The following is a 23,034-nucleotide window of genomic DNA, read 5'->3' on the forward strand; positions in this document are numbered from 1 at the left end:
GCAGAGGCTAGGGGCAAAGGGGACACAATGCAGGGGTTAGGGGTAAAGAGAGCACAGGATAGGGGTGCCAGGGTTGGGGAGCCCAAGGGTGTCAGGGGAAATGGGGTGTGCTGTGCCCACAAGGGTCAGGGGTATCAAAACACAAGTTCGCCCAGGGCATCATTTTCCCTAAGGCCAGCCCTGACCAGGGCAACTTGGTCCAGCAACATCCACGGTCCTTCTGGACTGTGGATGTTGCCGGACCAGGGAGTCCTGGTTTAGAGAGTTTCAGCCTATAGAGGGATTTGGAATTTTTGTTTTGCACTTGAGCAGAACATTTGTTTGTCAGCTCTGCCCACAAATATCAACAGCAATAGTAGAGGAAGACACGTATTTGGTAAGATACTGTGGGCACTTGTGCCATATAGTTGAGATGACTCTTTTGTAGCTCCTCTGAATGAAACTCGATTTTTCTTCTGTGCATAAGATGAACAATGATGTAAGGTGAATAGTATCTACTGTGGGTTACTTTATCTGAAGCTAGCTACCTTGCAAGCCTTCAGGAAGGAGAGAGCTGTTATCCCCTTGGGAAAGCTCTTCCCTCCATGTCATTGCTGTAATGAACAAACTGCAGATTTGTCACAATTGCATTGACTTTTGCAAAATCTTAACAATGAGAATACAGGTTGCACATTGCTTTTGCATTGTTAGGAGATTGCAAGCTGTATTTTCATCTTTGTTTTCACATTCTTCTAAGTTCCTCTAAAAAGGATGTATTATGTCTACAGTACGGACATTCGTTCCCAACAAAGTTGGAGGTACACTGCATAGCCTGTCAGCGGATCTCAAGCAGTGGCTTACGGGCCCGCATGCAGCCCAGTTAGCACACAGCTGCAGCCCAGCTCAGCTTTATTCTAAAGGCTGTCCCATGTGGCAGGGTCTGTGTTCCTGGCTGCCCTACGCCAGCCCAGTGGGGTCGGGGCTGCTGGCCCACCCTGCACGGCAGGGATCTGAGGTCAGGGCAGCCACCTGGACCCAAGATGTACAGGCAAGCAGTCTGGCCATACAAACTCGGGAGAGGAGATCTGGCCCCACAACCTCTAGGGAGAGGGTCTGGCCCTGCAAGCTCTGGGGAGGGGATCCAGTGAAACTGTGTGGTGGGGGTTTAGGGCAATTGGCCAGCTCCCCATGGCAGGATCCACTGCTGCCCTGCTTCCTGCAGCCCATAATGATAAATAAGTTGAGAACCACTGTAAGACAAAAGTGGTATTTGTTGTTCTGTAATTATAACACACATTTGACAGATAAGAAGTGACTTGGATGATGGTATTTTTGCTTGGGTTTGGAATTCAATAAAGAGTATGGTGGTCTGCAGAGTTTAGTTGGTGGTTCCAAAGGCCTACTGCTGTAATGAATCCAATGAGGGTTTAAAGGTTACAATGTAAACATCACTTTCTGTTTACAAAAGTGACCAGCGACACTGAGCTGTTGCATATTGCTTTTTAAATAGAACTTCAAAGCTGTTGACATGTGGCCTGAGTAAATCTATAGAAGGCAAAGGGTCCACCAAACCCATTTCTTCCTTTCCCTGCACACAGCAGAACCTTTGGGATTTGATTCAGAGAATTTCGGAACACTTGCTGCTCCTGTTTGAAGTCATTGGATATTATGTTGATGCTTTAAATGGAACAGGATCAGGCCCTTTGACTGCATGGGAATCTACCTCAGGACAGCATCCCAATTGTACTTCAGAAGAAGAGGTGCAGCCTCCTTGGAGCTTCTGAATTGGTCCAGATTCTAGGGCAAAGTGATGCTAACATTTTTATGGTTGAGCCTGGGGGAGTTGCAACTACAGTAACTCATTGGGTTTTTGTGTCTGCCCTTGTGCAGAAGGAGCATTTCAGGAGTAAGACTTCAGCTACTCTGAAGGCTGCTCTGGTACATGAGATGGATAGGGCTATTAACCTCTTGGGGAAAAAAACACTTGTTTAGACATCCAAAAACCTTACAGATTCAAGATTTTGCCGCATAGAATTCTAATCTAAATCTCCAAAAATGCGGTGGCTATATTTGTTTTCTAGTGACAAAACTACTTTTTTCAACAATAATTTTTTGTCTTAATTTATTCTGCTATAGCACAAAATGCAAAGTGCATCATGCTCAGTTAAATTTTCATTATGAAGAAAGTTTAAAATAGGGAATTAAATACTGAAGCTAGGGAATTTAAATGCAACGTCTTTATTTTAAAATAATGAAGCAGAATATTTGCTTTATATTCTGTAACTAACTCTCCTGCAGACTAAAACTGCTCCAATCTTAACCTTACTTTGTGCGAACCAACATAAGGGTATTGAAACAGTGAGTACTCACTCTATCATCTTATGGGCTAAATTCTTACTTCACTTGCATGCAGTACTATTCATTTAAGTGGAGTTGCATATGAATGGGAGATTGGGGAGAATTTGACCGTCTTTGTGCATATTGAAAATATGCAAAGTTTTTAACATAACTGCTGTTTGAATTTAGTAATTTTCAGATAAGACATAGACATACCAATTTAGGTGTGATATTAATAGCTTTTCCACGGTAACTGTGGTTATGGAAATCTGTGAAATCAAATCTGAGCATCAAAACCACAGTAAGCCCTTTCATTGACACTCCTTTATATCCACAAGTCACATATATTATGGCTGTTGGGTTGGAATACCATATGAGGTAATTTTTAGTTTGGAGCCTTATATTGGTTGAACTTGCTAACCTGACAACAGTGTAGTTGGAGTTGGTGCTGCTACATGTAAGTGTTTGGAATGCTGCTAGTTAAGTTGCATTGAAAGTTCAGATTATCTTGTTCTGGTACAATTAAAAATGAGACTTTTGAGCCCAATTATGCAGGAGTAGGGATACCCACTGAAGTAGACTGGGAGCTTTACCCAAGGAAAGATGGAAGGATTAGGTCTACTAAAGTCAGTATGTAAATAAAATAGTTTTTTTCAATATGAAATAAGATATTCATTTTGAGACTAAAAGAATAGGGAAATAAATATTAATTTTTAAATAATCAAGCCTCCTTGATTGGAGTGGGAAAAAATTCTCATACAACAAAGCAATATTGCTTTTAAACAGTTCATTTCTAAATAATATAATGAATTCATTTTTTGCTTTAAGAACAAAAAAAATGCATTGCAGCTAGCGATGTAAAAATGCATAAAAATAGTATGTTACACAGTTAAACGTGTTACCTGGAGATGTAGAGATAGAGGAGAGATGCTGGAGGGCTCCTGGCCCTGCGCACCCTAGCAAAGTTTAACCCTTAACAGAGACCAATAAGCATCATCTTATTGGTTAATCCAGGAGTGGGCAATAAAATGGCAGAGTTAGCACCTATCAGGCTGCTGCTGCTTACCTGCACCTCTCAGTGTGGGCGCTTGCAGTGCTTGTTGGCCGCAGATCACTGTTCCTGGATGATGGGAGCTGCAGGAAGCGGTGCATACCTGGACATTGCTTCCTGCAGCTCCCATTGGCCAGCAGCGATCTGTAATCAAGGCTGTACCTGCAGAGGCACAGGTAAATTGAAGGTAGCCCACCAGGGACTAACCCTGGTGAACTGGTTCTGGCCTGCGGGACAGTTAATGTCCACACCTGGGTTAACTGGTTAAACTTTTACATTCTTAATTGCAGCTTACAACTTGGGTCCTGATTCTGCAAGTGCACAAGTGCTATAAGCACATGAGTAATTCTGTTGACTTCTGAGGGTTCCAATTATGTTACGTTAAGCACATGTATAACTATTTGCAGGAGCAGGCCTTTGATATTAGCCCAAATACAGGGCACAATGGCAACATATAAACATCTGCAAATTGAATTTATAAGGAATCAGCAACTGATCCATATCTGTAGTGACCTACCCTGGTTCTGCTATAAAATTGTAAAGGACTCAGCCACTTTTTTGAAATTTAAAATCATATATATAGTAGCCCAATATCTGAGACTCTGTAACACTGAAATGCTGGCTGTTCCCTCTGAGTGGCGCTGTTGCCTGAGTCACGTCCTTCGCCTCCCGCCGTGGCGCTCGGCTGAGTTCTGCGCTGCTCAGCCGGGCCACCACGGGGGAGCAAGCAGAGCAAGCGGCCATTTGGGCTCCCCGGCAGCGGCCTGGCTGAGCGGTGCAGATGTCAGCCGAGCACCACAGTGGGAGGCGAAGGAGGGGCGGGGTGGTGATGTGCGGTGTGATAGCAGCTCCAGGCCCCACCCCCTGGCCGTGAACGTCACCGCCCTGCCCCGCTTCGCCTCCCACAGTGGCGCTTGGCTGACTTCTGCGCCACTCACCTGGGCCGCCGCATGGGAGCAAGTGGCACAAGGGACTGTTTGGGCCCTGCACTCCCCAGGCAGCACGGGAAGCGCAGAGCCCAAACGGCCGTTTAGACTCCGCGGTCCTCCGAGTGAGAGGCAGGAGGGGGAGGAGAGCTGAGAGAGAGAGAGAGGCGGCGGAGGAGGAGGACAGACAGACAGACAGACACAGAGCAGGAGACTGGAGGCTCAGGAGAGAAGACAGACATGGAGGAAAGACATGAAAATCCCGTTTTATGACGGGCTAAGTGGCTAGTTATAAAATAATGTTTCTGTTTTAGCTTTGTACCATAAGTGGTAGAAGGTATTTGCCATAGGACCCTGCTTTATTTAGTCTTGTGTAATTCTTGTTCATTTAGGCATGTTTACACTGCGCCGCTATTTTGAGATACCAGAGTTATCCTAAAATAGCTATTCCATATCTTTTGAGTGTGCCTGTTATTTTGAAATATAATGGGCTCACTATTCCGCTGACCCTGTAAATCTCATTCCATGAGGAATAAGGGAGATTTTGGAATAGTGATTTATTTCGAAATAAGTGCTGTGTTAGAGCCAAATTTTGAAATAAGCTATTTCGAAATAGACTCAAAATAAGCTACCCAGTTTGCATAGCTCAAATTGCATAGTTTATTTTGAGCTATGGGTGCAGTGCAGACTCACCCTTAATGATGCCAAATGTCAGAACAGCATTTGCTGCACTAAGCATAAGTAGGGCAAAGAACAAATTTATCCATTTTAGAGTTTCAAGTACTTCTACTACGTTATGCATAGGGCTGAAAAATAAGTTTGTTCCTAAGTGATGATATCAGAACAATCTATTATGGGGATTTTTATCTTCAGAACATTTATCCCTTTTCACTCTATAATGTGTAACTTTTTGTGTGTGTGTTTTAGATGTTGACACATTTATATCTGATACCCTAAAAGGAGAAAATTTATCCAAGAGAGCAAAGGAGAAAAAGGATGCTCTTATTAAGAAGATAAAAGAGGTGAAGGCTAAGTAAGTTATCTTTACTATTTGAATTTATTAGTAATAACTTGTTGCTCTTTTGATAACTATTCTGTTTTTAGCAAGGAATTTTATATGGATACTCTGCAAAGGGATCTATATTTTTGATTCAATTGAATCACCCCAGGATTCAATTTATTTAAGTGGGAAATGGTGGCATCAGGTGTCTACTGGTATAGATTCCTTTGTGGGATCAGGGCTTATCTTCCTCTGACTAATGAGTTCTTTAAAACATAAAAAATTGTGTTTTGGGAGAACTTTTTCAGGGTGCTTGCTGTAGTTAAACGATTATTTTCATTGGCTTAGCGTCTCAGCTGATGTAAGTTGAAATAACTACATCCACTGACTTCTATTTCCTTTAATCTGTTCTCTCATTAGCCCTGTCTACGCTAGAAAATTTAACAGTTACCGAAAATAATTTTAAGTAACAAGTTACTTTAAACTGATAATGAAAACCTGTTAAGTGCAGTATAAACCAGACAAAGCTGTCATCTTAATGTTGTTTCAGACAGCATGATTTGAGACCTAGGTTGCGTTTACACAGCACCCTGAACACGAAATAAGATAAGCAATTTGCGCCATACAAATTGCATATCTTATCTCAAATCTATTTTGAAATTTGAAATTTGGCACATCTACACAGTGCCAGATTTTGAAATAATGCGCTATTTCTAGCCATCCCTTAAACCTCGTGCAACAAGGTTTATCGGGATAGCGAAATAGCATGCCTGTTATTTTGAAAAATATTTTGAAAGACCAGTCGGCTTATGTAAATGCGGAGTATCCCGAAATAGCCACACAGTGTAGACGTACCCTTAGATATATCCTCTAACTTCAGTCAAACTATATGGGTGAGGAGGATTTGGCCCTAGTTTTACACATACTGGAAAAAATAATCTATTTTGCAGTATATTATATCTTGTATTAGGATATGTCCTTGTGCTTGTTACTCTTCTCCTCAGCCTCTCCATAGCTTTTTTCCACAGGGATTGCTCCTTCCTGCCTGATATCCATCCCTTGGCACTCATGACCTACTCCTTTACAGACGTCAGTGATAGTGTAACTGAGTGGTGACAGTGTACTCAGTGCTGTTCTAATGAGGAAGATACAGAACCAGCTCCCAAATGTTTATAATCTAAGATTCCCCTACACCGTTCTCTTCATTTAGTATATCTTTTGATGGTCAGTCCTCCCCTTCTCTCTCCCCCACTTTCTCTGGGGATTCTTGAGGCCTCTGTCCTAAGTTCTGGTGGTCTTTCTCTACAACTTATTCTATGTGATCTTATTGACTGTCTTTTCTAGAGATGACTCTTGACTTCTGATTTGTTTCTTTCTATCCAGTCCTACCTCTCTGTTTTCTCCTGAGGGTCTTGTCTTATGGACTGAGACTCAGCATGCAAGTAACTGAACTCCTTCAGTGAAATCCTGACTCCAATTAAAGCGAACAGAAGCTTTGCTAATGGAGCCCAAGATTTCCTTATCTTTATTTCCAAATTCTCCCATTTCCACCTTTTATCACTGCTAACTTCACTGTTCTAATTATCATCCATGCCTCATAATGTCTCTTTGCTGGAGTCATCTTTGATTCTTCCAACCAGTTTGCCTCATCTAGGCGGTGTACAAACATTGCTATTTTCTATACAGGCAGTCCCCGACTTACGCGGATCCGCACTTACGAACGGGGCTTTCTCGCCCCGGAGGTCGAGGTAGCGGATTGCTACCTGCGAGCTCCGGGGCGAGAGAGCCCCGTTCGTAAGCTGCTCTGGTGCCCCTGGTCTGCTGGAGACCGTCTCCAGCAGACCAGGGGCACAGGGCGGGTTCCCGCGCTTCTGAGGCTTTGCCAGAGCAAAGCCTCAGAAGCGCGGGAACCGCCGCTGCTGCTGCTTGAGACCCCCCCAGCAGACCACAGGCACCGGGACTGAAGCCACAGCCGCGGGGGAGCGGGGGGGTCCCGCGCCTCTGAGACTTTGCCAGAGCAAAGCCTCAGAGGCGCGGCACCCCGCTGCCGCTGCTGCTCTGCTCCCCGTGTCCCTGGTCTGCTGGGGGGGGGGGGCACGGATAGTGTGGCCCCCCCCCCAGCAGACCAGGCTTTTGTTTTGGACCCTGGAGCAGAGCAGCTGGGGCGCTGCAGATTGGTCCTGCAGCACCCCCTCTGGGCACTACTGGACCAACCCGGCAGCACCCCAGCTGCTCTGCCCCAGGTCCTGATTCAGCCGCTGCTGGTCAGTTTCAGCAGTGGCTGAATCAGGACGCCTGGGGCAGAGCAGCTGGGGTGCTGCTGGGTTGCTCCAGTAGCACCGAGGAGCGGTGCTACTGGAGCAACCCAGCAGCACCCCAGCTGCTCTGCCCCAGGCGTCCCCAAGTCATCCGCTGCTGAAACTGACCAGCGCTGACTACAGGAAGCCCGAGGCAGAGTTGCTCTGCCCCAGGCTTCCTGGAATCAGCGCTCATCAGTTTCAGCAGCAGCTGACTTGGGGAAGCTTGGGGTTCTTAAGTTGAATCTGTTTGTAAGTCAGAACTGGCGGTCAGTTTCAGCAGCGGCTGAATCTGGACGCCAGTTCCGACTTACATACAGATTCAACTTAAGAACAAACCTACAGTCCCTATCTTGTACGTAACCCGGGGACTGCCTGTACAATGTTTCTTAGATTTAGCCTTTTTTCCCTCTGCTTACATTTCTAAGATTCTCACTCAGGGCCTCCTTGAGTCTTATTTTCATTGTTTTTAATCGTCACCTCATTGGGTTTACTGACACTTGCACTACCTTTTCTGGTCCATACAAAAATGCAGCTGTTAAGATCCCTTACTTGCCAGTCATTCTAATCAGCTTCTGTTTTTGCACCTACTCAAATTCAAGCTTCCTGAGATTCCAGTTAAAGCCATACATAACAATGACTTTTCCTTACTTATTTATCCTTGTATCTTAATGCGTCACTGCACCCTGCAACTGTTTTGTTCATGTATGTTGTATGGGTCATGACTTTGAGGGAGATGGCAATGCATGTGTATTTTTCCACAGTAAAACATGTTCCAAACTCTACTCCTCCATTTCTTATGAATGTACAAGAAGTTTCTCTTGCATTGTTCAGCATATCATGTATGTTGTTATAATTAACATAGTTTAAAAGTTTACAGCCGCTATATAGGTATGACATATCTCTTGGTATAAGAGGTATAGACGTATGATTCTGTATAAGAGTTGAGTAACTTTTTAAAGCCCTGATTACCATGAATATGTATTTAAAGAACTATTATATGTAAATGCTTATCAATATCTTAATTAACAAATAGATTATGTATATCCATTTTGGTTTTTATATCCTGCTAAAATATTCAAAACAAATCCAGATTTTGTTTCTTTGCTGGTGAGTCACAGTGTGTTCATTATAAAACATGTAAAAGATTGTGGTATGTAACTTCTGATAAATGTCTTTGATTTATATAGGGATATTTTAAAATATGGTATTAATATTTGGGAAGATAATGGAAAAGTAAATGTTATATAATATGCTTACCATAAGCTATTTGATCAAATGTATTAACATCTTTTTATAAAAAGTATTTTTATTATTTCACCTGAATCTGTTTTAACTGACATTTTTTATTTGTCACTATACCATGAAATTGCTTTAAAATGATAATTACGCTCACAAGTTCAAAAACACTGAAAGAAGACCTGATTAAATGTTTTAATATAGGCATGGAGGATAAGGCTTTCAAAATAAAGGTGAAAATTTGTGACATACATTTGCAGCAGCACTACTTGTGTGGCACAAAACTGTTATTTGGTACTAATAATTTTTCTGTATTTGGCTTTGTTACATAGCAAGACTTTCCAAATGCATATTGCTTTATATTGTCTTTTTTTTTCTCCTTCCCCTGCAGTTACCCTCAAGATTTCCAGGATAAAGGTAAATATAAAATATGTTATTTCCCTGTGGTATGACTTAAATACTTTGCTTACAGACAGACTCTTAGTTGAATAAACTTACTGAACATGTATTTAAAAGCATTTACATTCAACTCTCTAGCTTGTGCATTGATTGACTCTCAAGGATGAGGATGCTAGCTCCCCCTGCTGAGCAAAACAACTAAAAGCTTCCGAAAATCTGTGCTTCAAAGTTTGTGTGCTAATATCTCACTCATTTAATAACTAACTTCATGAATGCACCATAGGAAGAAGTTTACTAATAAAGAGTCTTGTTTAGAAATGTAGCTAGAATTTAAATTTAATATAAATAGAATGTCTTAAATATAGATGACTTAATAAACGAAAACTCGATATTGTCTAGAACTATACAATTCATGTTTTCTCATAGAACGTGTACGCAAAACAGTCTACTTCGGCAGTAATCACATTAATAGTGATCATTTATTTGATCCTTTTTTGTCAAGGATAGATTCTAAAGTCTTCACTTCTACAGTGATATCTCTTACTTTTTAATAGGCTGATTTAATGACTATATGATATTGACTTTTGATCCATTCTGAATGAATGTTTTCATTTGTAGCAGGGCAATCATACTTTTAGCAGAGGAGAACAAGATTTAGAGTGCTAGTAATGAAAAGTGAAGTTTGTGTTATGTATTGTCTTCTTGAGGAGTTAAAGCTGTACAGTGTAGCTAGAAAGAGAAAAGACTGAAGAGTGTATTGCTACACTGTTCTGTTCTGTAACTAAACCTGAAATGGCCCTTATTTCCATGATGCTAATTCGTGAGGTCATGACCTGTTGCCTGTGGATGCTGGTATGAGGGTCACAATGTGAGGTCAAAAGAGCCTTTGCGAAGCTGTACTCTTTGCAGAAAACAGAACCATGGTACCTTCTATCCTTAGACAGGAGATATTAATGTGTAACTAATATTAGTGCCAACTGATAATGTGAGAGTGTTCTGACACTTTCTATAAACCAGCTTTTCAGCTAGGAAGGCAAAAGCTAACTTACAGGTAAAATCAGACCGCAGACTTTTTAAAATAATTTGAATGAATTACAAATATATATCTTTTATTTTCCATTTAAACAGTGGTGGCTCTTAACTTTCTGGAATCAGCTGGGTTTTGCAAAATCTAAATAAATACTTTGCACTTACAACTTTAAATTAAATTACCCCACTTTATATTTTATATTAATCCTTCCACTCAAGTTAAAATCACATTTTGGTTGTCTTCATCAGGAGTAAATGGAAAGGAAAGAAAATACATTCAAAATTTGTATTTTTTATTAATGTCTTGGCTTTATATTAAAATATCTTAGCTTTATTTTAAAACTACATGGCATCATTGTTCAATTTAACATGATCAGATTTTTGTAAAGCATATTTTAACATTGTAGTGTATGTACTGTAATGTGTAACTTCCAAATGTGTATATATCAACTAGAAGATTTCAGATTCTTTAGGTAGGCTCAATGATAAAACAGTGAGCGGGTTAATAAGACCAGAGTTCCTATTTATTTGAGTTTATTTAAAACTAAGTTGAAACAAACTTATAACATATTTCAGCTAATTCTGAGATGAGATTTTTTTTAGCTCCCGAGGAAGATATCACTTGAAGAATTCAGCTTGCATGGGTTGCCATATGCTTATTATCTGTTCTGATCAGTGGTGAATGTATTTGATGTGCCTTGTTGAAAGTACATACAACCTTTAAGAAGAACAGCATTGCCTTGAATGCTCTTACTCCCCATGGAGCACCTCTTAGGATCAGACCTTAGAACTGCATGTGATACAGCTTGTAAATTTTGACATTTAGTTTTCTTTCAATGTAACTAAAATGAAAAGCCATGAAAATATACATTGGTGAATTGTACAAATGGATCAAACTTTAAACATGTTATCTATATAGAAATTCCAGATGCATTTGTGAGCTGCAAAGTGAAAATATTTAATTACCTAATTTTACTTTGGCTCTTATAGTTAGGATATAATGCTAATTGTGAACGTGTAGAATCCTTATCTTGCTCTCCAGACAGCACATATAAACGGGATTAATGTCCAAAACACACTCCTTTTCTTAGAATTTTTTTATTCTTTACTTAAGAAATAATAAGACCAGGAGGGAGCTTAGGCAGAGTTTTGTTGTTCATAGGGTTTTCCTGTAAGATCTGAAGGTGGTAGTTTTTTATTGACTCTTGTTGTGTTTCAGCCCTTTAGAACTGTATATGCATCAAAAAGTGTGCAATCACACTCAGTCTGACCTGTTCTAAGTTTTCCAATAGAGAGATCTCGTGATTGCATGAGTTAGAAGCCTGAACTTTGATGATGATTGAGAGTTATTATGGTTTTTGGCATTCTATGTTTGAGATAATTGGAATCAATATTTTGGCTGCCAAAATGTTTAGCTTAAAAGAACTTTGTTTTTAACTCATGCTAAAAATAATGCTAAAGTTGGCAGAAGCACCATTGACAGTATAATGGGCCCTAGATACCACACTTGTGTTAGCAGTTTGGTGTTCTGCCATGTGCTGAGATATGGTTCCTGCTTGCTGTAATGACTGCCCTGAGAACTATTGTTTTTTATTGAGATAGTGGTGTGGTTTTTGTTTTTAGTTGTTGTTTGTTTTTTTGCTTCTATATAAGCTGCCATTAGGAGATGGTAGCAGGGTTTTCTGGGGCAGGAGATTATGGTTAGGAATAGCACAACAACAACTACTGATTCCATGTGGAAGTATGGATTGAGTTGATGCTGTTTGTAATGGAAGATTACCTCTATGCAGAGAACCACTTCTGGGCAAGGAGTCAAGGGCGGAATTTCAGAAAGGTAGTGGGGGAATCAGCCATACGCTCCAGGGTGCGGCTTGCTTTTCATCCTGTTCCCTGGATACTAAGGGAGTGAGGGGAAAGGACTTGCATTCCGTGCATGCCTCTCACACCTGGCTGGTGAGCTCGCTCCCTCCCAAAATTCCACCCTGGAATGGTGCAATGGTCATTGACGTTAGCAAGGCCATTAATAATGTGTGATCCCCAGACTCGTAAAATTGGAAATACATCCTACAATTATTTTAGGAATATTTGAATGGATGGGCTCCCAAACTACACAGGCATGATGAGGGTGGGCAAAAGGAACAATATGTATATTCCTCCCACCTGGATTGAATAAGTGTATTAACAGGAAAAGGTGCAGGATCTTGTAGACCATCATGGCATATTCATGCTCATCTACTTTGGATGCAGGTGGAAAGAGTGCATGCAGGGTCATCCCTGGGAGGTGTGGGGCTTGGAGCACTCCCCCTCTCCACCCTTTCCTTGCCTCTGCTCTGCCTTCTCCCTGCAGGGCAACCCTTCCCTAAAGCCCTCTCCCCCAAGTGATGCAACCTAGGGGATTACCGGAGGGCCTGGCATGGGTGGCAACAGTGTCAGGCCTCCCCCCACACTCCCTAATATCCCTAATAACACAATATCTGGGCCAAGTAGGATTTTAGAGGACCAAGGATCATCCTGATATATGCCAACAGGATTTGATAGCATAACTACATATTGAGCTTGAGCAAGTGCAGGGTGGTGGTGTTAAACATGAGGCTTGCATGCAGTGAAGAAAAGGCCAAAGAATCAACTTGTGTACAAAACATTATTTCTAGTGCTCTATCCTGAATTTTGTGTTTCAGCTACACCAGACTAACACGGCTACATTTCTATCACTCTTCTTTAAATAGTGCTGGTTGGCAGTTGCTTTCCATTTTAAGCCCACTTCTTAGTATCTCCCTTCCTCCCTGCCAACCTAAGTAATCCATCAACATTTTCACATCCCAGATACTATCTCCTAGTAGAATTTATCTGGAGACATTGGGAGAACTTTACATGAGGAATTTCAGAGAGGGTTTCTTAAATATTTCTATTCATTTCTTCAGACTTTCCTAATGCTTTTTGATTCTTTATGTTTAAACTTATTCACCTATCAACTTCATACTGCTTCTGTAGTTCTTAATATGTAGATGTCTCTTTGGTTTTGTAAAGCTTAGTTAGGAATTCATTGGATGTTTAAAATTACCACTTGATATCAAAATGTAGACAATTGATTCAGGCTCATTAATGCACATACTTTATCAGTTTGCTGCATGTCACAGTAGGTGTGGAGGGACTTCCTGTCAAAGGAACCACTTGGGTGACAGGTAGATTGGGTCATTTTCTCATTGATGTTCTATTGAAAATTAACAAAACAACCAAGGGACTAAAGTGCACAAACTTTAGCTTGAAAGTAACTTTAACCACTCGTGTGCTAATGTACCTGGATTGGGAATATTACATTTATTGATTGCTGGGTACAATAGCCTTTCCAGCAATGGTGGTTGGACACTGGGGAAAAGGAACTCATTTCAGCTTGACACATTTGGGCCTTCTGGAGTAGTAAAGAAGCGGGAATGAGGCAGCTGCTTGCCTGCCCTCCTTTAAGTGTTTTATGTGCTTTAAGATTAAGTTGGAGCAATTTCCTTGCTCCCCCCCAATGATGTTTTATTAATAGTGTGTTTAGAACAGAGGTAGTAAATAGGTGGACAGAAATCCAAATCACCAGCCACTTTTGTATGGACTTCACAATAGTTGTATTTATTTACGGATGGTTTTTATTATTTTCTCTGGAGTCAGGAGTTTGACTATACCTTGACCAAGGAATTTGGACTTTGACAAAAATTATTACCTACCCCGACTGAGTCTATTTTAAGAGCAGAGGCTGCAATATTTTGATGTTTGGTTTCCCTTATGGATTAACATCTTTAATGTTTTTGAGCTCATTGCTGCAAACAAGTAATAACAGATGAAAACAAATTGTGAAAAAAGTGGTATTTTTACCAGATCTTTCTCAAATAGTATGGTCTTGTTCATAATATTCAGCTGATGTCAGCTGAGCTTGGTGGAATTTTTCAGTGCAGAATACAGGGAATTAAAGTGCAGCCCTTAATATCATAACAGGAGTCGAATGTCTAATTCCTCCACTTGCCATTCTGCACACCTATCTTCCCCTTTGGCATGTGCTGTTTCAGAACATCAATAAATTAATATACTGTAATTGAAAAGATGGTGTTTAATAAGAATAGATCAGGTACAGTACCTATTATTTTGGACAAATCAAACTATTGATTGTACGGTCAAGCCTAAGTGGTGAGTTAAACTGCAGAAATGAGAGAATATGACTCTTTTTTAATAACTGTTAACAGTGAATCATTAATTAAACTTAAAAAAAAGTTCCAGGATAAATCAAATGCTGTTCTGGGGAAACAAGAAACAATATTAATGAACATCAACTCCTTAATTAGCCTCATGACTATATAACAGAGACACATTCATGTCTTTTCTTTGTGCAATAACTTTTAGAAAGAAGTATTTTAAAACTGATCATTAATTTTATGACCACAGAAATGAGATGCAAAATTTATGCTATTGTCATTGGCATAGGCTCAGGGCACTACTGACATTATGTGTGATTGTAATGGAATAGCTGCTAGCTAATGAGTCTACAGACAATTCATTTGAGCATGCTTTGCTTTTAGATGTCTGATTAGGCTGTAATGCTTTCAATTATGTCTTCAAATTGTATTGGATACATTTACCTGATGCCCATTGTTGCTTGGTAGTTCAGCTTTCTGTTACATAAATACAAGCTGAACCCTTTCCTTTAATTTATTTATGCTTTTCAGATATATTTGCAGGTTCTTAGCACCTGCAAAGGGGAGAAAATGGCTTGTGCTGCTCAACACTGACTCCTTTGACTGGTTAAGGAGTAGCATTGATAGCTTCAAATGCTGTCTGTTCCAGTCTTTCTCCGTCAGTAGTACGCTGGCTTTGATACATGGTCTGGTTAGGGAAAGATGAAAAGTAGGAAAAGGATTACAAGGGCTTATCCAAAGATGCAGAACATTCTATAGAATTAACATGAAGGCTTATTATACATTTGATGTATAAAACTTCAGGGATCAATATCACTATATGTTAACAGAACAGACTCCTAATTCTTTCAGCCCACCAAAGCCAAGAAACTGAGAATTAAAGCTGATTCTACTGTTAAATCATCTTGTCGTGCATAAACTTAAGCACTGTAGATGTTTTTCATTGGTGCTCCAGAATCTTGGGTGATCTATGATGCCAAAATGAGAGACCCTATTGTACCTGGGAATTGTGAGTTAAAGACTGTATTTCAGGCTGCAGTGTGAACTACAGAGCACTTGGTTTAAACAAAAAAACAAAAGATCTTGCTTAATATAGACTCAAATGTGTTCAGAGTTAGTCCTCCCTCTGTTTCAGTGTCAGTGGTATATTTTCTGGGTGTTACATATTTCAGAGTTACTTATATTTCCAATATAAAGTACATTCTCACACAAAGGACAACAGTAATAGAAATGTAGCCGTGTTAGTCTGGTGTAGCTGAAGCAAAATACAGGACTATGTAGCACTTTAAAGACTAACAAGATGGTTTATTAGATGATGAGCTTTCGTGGGCCAGATCCACTTCCTCAGATCAAGTAGTGGAAGAAAATAGTCACAACCAGGACAACAGTGGTTAGAATGTTTTTTCTATGTGGATAAGTTTTTAAATCTACATGAATTGGTTTGAAATATCCATACAGGATTTATGTTAAGTTAATAAAACACCTTTTCAAGACGAAGAACAGAGCATTAAATTTCTAATTGGTATATTTAACTTATTTTGCTTTCAATAAATCATTAACTTGTATTTTTAAGAGACTTATAATTTAAAAGAAACTTGGATTTCAGAGATACACATTTATATGCAGAGCAAGTATATGTGCTTACACTTTGGCTACGTCTAGACTTCAAGCCTCTTCTGAAAATGAGCGTCTAGACTGCAAGTCGCTTTTTCGAAAGAGCACCCAGGCAGTCTGGATGCTCTCTTTCGAAAAAGCACAGTTTGCATTACATAGCGCCTTTTTTCGAAAGAGCACTGTCGAAAAAAGGCGTTATTCCTCGTGAGATGAGGAGTACCACCGTCAAAAGAAAAGCAACGTTCTTTCGATTTAATTTTGAAAGAACGCGTCTGTAGTCTAGACGCAGGTGAAGTGTTTTTTCGAAAAAAGGCTACTTTTTTTGAAAAAACCCTGCAGTCTGGACACAGCCTTTGTGTTTCTCTCTCTTTCTCTCATTCACTTAATACAACTTAGACACTATGTAAAAGTATTTTCTCTAAGGATTTCTATTCAGATGCTTTTTAGCATTTATACAAATGGAACAAATAGAAGCCCATGACATAACTTGAAAATACATTAAAAGCAGTGCTCTGACTAGATATGTAAAGGGTTAACTGGTTCTCGGTAAGCATTGCCCTACCGGCATGCTTGCTGGGGTTACCGGTCAATCAGCGCCTGGCCCGACCAGAGAGAACCTACTCAGACCTACCCCATATCGCACCACAGGTGGGGGGCACTCCTACCTAGCTGGGCCAGATCAGCCCCCTGCCAGTGGCGTCGTATAGTGTGGTGGGCTCATATAGTTTAAAATTTTAAACAGGATTTTACATCCCTAGTCCTGACATAACTAGAGAGCATCAGCATAACTCAATATTACCCACTATTAGCAACCCTGGAAACCGAAAGGATCAAGTCAACCTCCCTTTCAAATATTCACCACCTTCAACTTCTCTTCCTCTTATACCAGGCTTTCCAATTAAAAACCTAGGGAAAAAGACTCTCATAGGACCTGAAGGTAATTTAATTTGCACTGTTTTTGGACAAATAGTGCCACTATTTCTTCCAGTTTGTGTGCTGCAAGTCCATCTTAAGGAATAGAAAGCATTGAATGCTAGGTGGGAGGTAAAATGGTAGAGAAACATCCCTTCTATATGGAATCCTAGAAATCATAGAATTGTAGGACTGGAAGGGACCTTAAGAGATCACCTAGTCCAATCCTCTGCACCCATGACAGAACCAAGCACCATCCCTGACAGGACGGTGTCTAACCTGCTCTTTAAAATCTGCAGTGATGGAGATTCCACTGCTTCCTAGGTAATTTATTCCAGTGCTTAACCATCCTCACAGTTAGGAAGTTTTTCCTTATGTCCAACCTAAACCTCCCTTGCTGCAATTTAAACACATTGCTTCTTGTCCTGTCCTCAGAGGTTAACAAGGACAATTTTTCTCCTTGTTCCTTATGGCAATCTTACATGTATGAAATGTTTTCATTGTCTTATTTATCAGTCCAGAAATGCTGTGGTACTCTGACTTTTATTAATGTACATGCTCACATTTTATCCCATGAATTTTCTGTCAAAGATGAATATGATGTCTGCACAACACTCTTTCTGAAGAAAATCCCAAATCTTAGACACATAAGTATTATTGTATCGACACTAATGAGGTTTAGAATGATGGTGCATCTGAATGTGGGTATCAGATATTAACACAGGTGCTTCCTGCTAACTCCCAAGTCAAGTCTTTTCATACATATTCAATGTTATTTTATTTACATATAAATACATTAATAAAGTATTGATGCATAGTGGGTAATACAATCATGACCTCAGAGGAAGTTCAGGTATGTTTTCTCTATCCTAATGTCAGTGGCACAGTTTAAATTTGTCTGACCGTTTCCGTTTTAATCACTCCTATAAGAGAGGTATGAGTAAAGACATTGGCTGGATGGCCCGCTTCATTCCATATCCTAATGCCATAAAAAAAACTAACAGTGGGTACTTAAGAACAATTAGTACCTTCTCTATCAGCTTCATGCAGCGTGGACACTCTAATTGACTATTTCTTTTCCCTTATTTCTTTTTTACTTCTCTTCCCTCCATCCCCTATTTATTTAGAAACTGGACCTTCAATAACTCCATTCATCTGAAGAAGTGAGTTGTACCCATGAAAGCTCATGATACCATCTACATGTTTTGTTAGTCTCTAAGGTGCTGCAAGACTATTAGTTGTTTAAGTTTTTCCACTCAATTTTTATAAGGTTTAAACACTTTTTGAAAGAGCGATCCTTTTTCTACGTTCTCTGATACATTTAACTCTTCTCATTCTCTTTGCATAGTTGGTATATTTTTAAACCTATCATATTTTGGGAAGAAGACTTCATTTTTGCATAATATAAATGAAAACCACATGTAATACTCTCTCCCCTTCCTTCATTATAGCTATAAGACCCAACATGGCATGCACATTAGTTAGCTGTGATGAATTGCTCAGGTGTATTTGAGGCCATTAGTTCCCTGAGAGCACCCTTACAGAGCTCTGTGGTGTACACATACAGTTGTAATTGAGTGCTATTTAAGTGTGACTCCATTTTTTTTTATTTCAAGAGGAAAAGGAAAACTACCTTTAAAAATACTTTTAGTGGAAAGCTGTATCCTTATACTTTGAAAAGTAGTTAGTAGTTGAGGAAAATACAAATTGAAAGCATGCTGAAATACACAAAATGTTGCTGAAAATACAGTTTGGTCTTTCTGGGAAAGAGATAGCTGATGGCTTTCTTCTTTTTCCCCAAATACACTCTCTTCTCCTTCTATCTTCAGGCTGTCTGTCTTTTTCTGTTAGTTTCTGCCCTCAGCCACAGTTTTGGTGTGTAGCAGGGCTTTTGGTGGTGGTGTTTTTTAACTGATGAAGCTCCAGCTGTGCACCATTGGGGGTGGGAGTGGGGGGCGCGATTGTTAATATGACATCATTAAAAAGTCCCACTTAGCCAATTAAAATGTAGCTTTGGAGCACCAGTATGCATGTCCATATTTTAGTATTCAGAGGTGCGTGAAGTGAAATTAAGAGAACAATAGGACCCTGACTTTGTTCAGTTTAATTTAAAATACGACTTGAAATCATTGTTTTTATCAAAGAATTGGTATGTCTCTGTGTTCAGAATTAATTATTTTTATGTCAGAAGAAGACAGTTATTAACCAATGGTCTCATTTTGACTCTTGCAGGAGAATTGGAAGATGAGGAGGAGACTGAGGGCTCTTTCCCTTCACCTCCTGATGATCTTTCATTAGCGTCTGAACGATATGATAAAGACGACGAAGCACCCTCTGATGGTATGTGACTGTTTATTTTAGAATGCCCTAGATTTGCAAGTTTGTTACAAACCCATGCAATCTGATCCTCTTGATTAGGGTGTTGTTAGGGTAGGAAACCTGATAAACAGATAGGCATCAGCAGACAGCTGGACAGTTTTCTTACCTTTACAAGAACCTTTAAGGAACTGAAGAGCTCTCTCTAGTGGTGCTAAAACGATAGTGAACCTGTCATAAGTGCACACTTTTTACTCATGTTTTTTGATAATGAAAACTCTTCTGTAGAATTTTTTTAAAGATAGATCAGTGAGTAAAGCAGTATGTGAATATTCACAGTAACAAATTGTTTATTAATTCAGTGTTATCAGATTCTTGCTTAATTTTTATTGTGCTACTTAATGGTTTGCTGTATTATTTATTTTATAAATAATGAAACAGTTTATTTTTCTTCAAACTTCATGCAGAACAAGTTCATAAAATATTAATTATTCCTACAATGCTTCTTCACATTAAGACTGTCTTATGTAGATTGTTTTCTTTATATAAATGTTTAGTTTGACTTCTCTTTTTGAATTTAAAAAAACCTTGCCCATAGCTGTTTTCATTCTGTCCTGTGTTGAAAAGTACATAAACACTCAACATTAGCATTATAAATACAAGGAAGATATGAACAACTGAATATTGCAAGAATTAAGCTTGCTTTATAATAGCTTTCATTTTTTTGAGATCAATTTGTTTTTACATGTAATATAAAAACCTTGTATGAGTAATATATGGTTATAAATTAAATACATATAGAAATGAATTAACTATCTTTATTAATTTGTGGCACTGAAAGTTAGAAGTGAATGATGTTTTCTGCCATGATATGATGATCAAACTGTGCAGCTCCATCTCAGAATACAATTGCAGAATGAAAATATGCTTCCCGCAACATAGCACTCCACATTTTATGTTATCCAGATTATTCCCGTTGGAAACATAAATTGCTTTTATGAGGTATAAAATTATGTCTATTGCAGAACAGGGATAAGTCAAGTACATGCATAAGTGATAAACCTTCTAACCGCTGATTCTGAATAATGACATTTTCTTTATACACACAACTTTGTTAAACCATGCAGCAGTAATCGTGTATTTAAGTTGCATTAGTTCTGCATTTTGGCAAATATAGAAATTTTATTTAAAAAAACAAAAATAAACTCTTTGTTTTCCGTTCATAGGATAATTAAGTCAGATAGGGTATGGCTTACATAAAATCTAAATTAATTTTCCAAAGTATAAATTGAAGTTTCCATTTTTGTGGTTATATCTTATGATATGTTAAGCTTAAAGCTGCTACAAAAGATGTCAAAATTATCTAGTTTTTGGCAGAGAAAATGGATATATATCGAAGCTCTACAGTTAAGAAAAAGACAGAAGTTTGACAAAATTTAACAATGAATTGTTGATCAATGCTAATGTCATATCAATTTGGACATACAGATAATGAATTTAGCATCTTTTGGAAGTTGTAATTATTAGAGTCAATGCATAGATATTACTGTAATAATCAATTTTCAAAATTCTTTGATAATTAGATTGAACATAGTTATATTTTTTAGGCTAGTATAAGATGATATAGTTTAAGATGAAATGGGTGCTATTGATCATTTTAGAGATTTGACCAAGTCAGAAGTGAGTAAAATGATGGACTTGGTCCATAAACATTTGATAATTTCCTTGAGTCGTTCATGTGCAGTAGCTCATTTTAAAGATAATTGAATTTCAAAACGTAGCCCAATATTTTCAAATCTAGCAGCCTAGACTTGGTCTTGCAAATTTGTGTTTAGGAACCTAAACGGTGGCCTGATTTTAAAAGATGCTGAGTGCCTGCAGCTCTCATTGACATGGATTTGTGGGTACTCAATCCTTTCAGAAACCAGTCTACTTATATTTAGGACCCTAAAGCTGCAGTCATGTAACTTAATGGGCATGCTCCTGTTTTGAGCCCAATTTATTTAAATAGGAGTCCGTCAGGTGTAAAAATCTCATCGTGCATCTCCAGTTGCAGGATAAAGGCTTATTCTGTATGGAATTAGAGCCTAACTTAAATTCAGAAATATTCTCCATTTAACTTCAAGGATCATTCTTCTACTGAACTGTACTTAAATAATTATGTAATGCAACATTGTTACATTTATGTGCTTAAGCATTACAATAAATAATTTAAGACTTGCATGTTTTCTAAAGATACTAAGGTCAGATTTCTTAGTATTCCTCTAAAAATATAATTGTAAAGATATACTAATAATTATCTGTAGCTGGAGGGTTATTTTATTTACTCTGCAATATTGTAAACTCCTGTTTTTGCGTGTGTGACATTTATCTAATGTTATATTAATTACAAGAAAGATAATCCATTTAACAATAAGTACAGTATAACTAAATTAGTCCAGGTCACCAAAAGGCCTTTTGTCAAATCTGATTGTTACTTTGTCCTTTTGACTTTTACCTTATGGTAGGCACTAACAAAGTATCTAAACTTTGATGGATTATAAACTCTAAACATGATATGTATTTTTCATAATGCTAATGTAATTTTCTAGGTACTGAAAAGGTCAGCCCCCACATCTCTGTGTGCATTCTAAGTCTGTCTTTCCTTTTAATATTTCTTTTTCTATGTTCCCCTGGTTCAAAAGTTCACTCAGTTCCCAAATGGCCACCTAATTTTCCAGTTATTCCCTCAAGCCATATGTGTTTTGGTTTCTTTATGGTTTATTAGGTACTGTAGGAAAGTAGCATAAGTTATATCTTCTAATGAAATTCAAGCACACTTCAGTGATGCTTTGACTTGATTGCTGGCAGCAATTAAATCACAATGAAGGAGAATAATGCATAGACTCAGAAGGTCCAAACACCCTGCAGAAACTGAAAAAGGATTAAAAAAAAAAAAAAAAAGCACCCGCAAAACCAAAACAAAAAAACCCTGCCAGGCACTATGTTCCTAACCTGATTTTTTTTTTTTTTATTGGCTAACAGGCTGACTGATAGCAAAATCATAACTTGCTGTGTGCTAACAGGCAGAGTTCACTTGTAGGTTATTGTGAGCTGATAACGGGTTAGATGGAGTTTTGATTTTCGCATTGGACCCTGGTGCACCAGATTAATGGAATTTCAATGAGAGACTGGAGTAGTCACAGCTTTGTCAGAAAAACAGATGGAGATTCTATAGTCATGTCTTCTCATTAATACCAGTTGCCTGAAAGGTGTACTACGTCTCTATACAAAAGACTCAAGATAATTGATTTTTGAGTGGGGTATTTTTTTTCATTTATTGATGACTGGCTTTCTTGTAACTTAAATGACCTGTTTTTGTATAGTAGGTTGTATAACAATGTTGCACCTTGTAATTTCTTACTCTATGTACATCTGTTTTGAAATTTTGTTGTGGTGGGTTACAGCTGAGTTACAGAAGGAAACCAAGACATGTTAAAATACTTACAAATCAAAATAGTAAGTCTGTACTTTCTGGTGTGTGTTTGTGTGTGTTTTTTTAAAAAAAGCACCAACTTCAGAACATAATTCTTAAATTAAAAAATGTTTTTCATTTTTAGGAAATAGTTTTTTTTCATGCACTGGGACACCAAATGGAGAAAAGTCAGTACCACAAATGTGGATTTTTTTTTTATTAGTTAAAATTAGTTCAGTGGAGTTTGAAACTACTAAAGTATCTCAGGCTATTTAAAGTTTTAATTTTTTATAATTTTGGTAAGGTAAT

General features: G+C 38.6%; 1 protein-coding gene across 1 annotated transcript in view; it reads left to right on the forward strand.

Annotated features, from left to right (window-relative positions):
* The window catches only part of SKAP2 (src kinase associated phosphoprotein 2), a 159,461-nt gene that overhangs the window by 11,396 nt on the left and 125,031 nt on the right, over positions 1 to 23,034 (forward strand). Inside the window, exons 2-4 of the mRNA XM_075922173.2 lie at positions 5,221 to 5,326; positions 9,221 to 9,246; positions 19,188 to 19,295. Coding sequence (XP_075778288.1) covers positions 5,221 to 5,326; positions 9,221 to 9,246; positions 19,188 to 19,295 — 240 coding nt within the window. The remainder of the gene's footprint in view (positions 1 to 5,220; positions 5,327 to 9,220; positions 9,247 to 19,187; positions 19,296 to 23,034) is intronic.

This window comes from Pelodiscus sinensis, chromosome 2 (genome assembly GCF_052426305.1).
Source record: "Pelodiscus sinensis isolate ZL-2025 chromosome 2, ASM5242630v1, whole genome shotgun sequence".
NCBI classification, from domain to species: Eukaryota; Metazoa; Chordata; order Testudines; family Trionychidae; genus Pelodiscus; species Pelodiscus sinensis.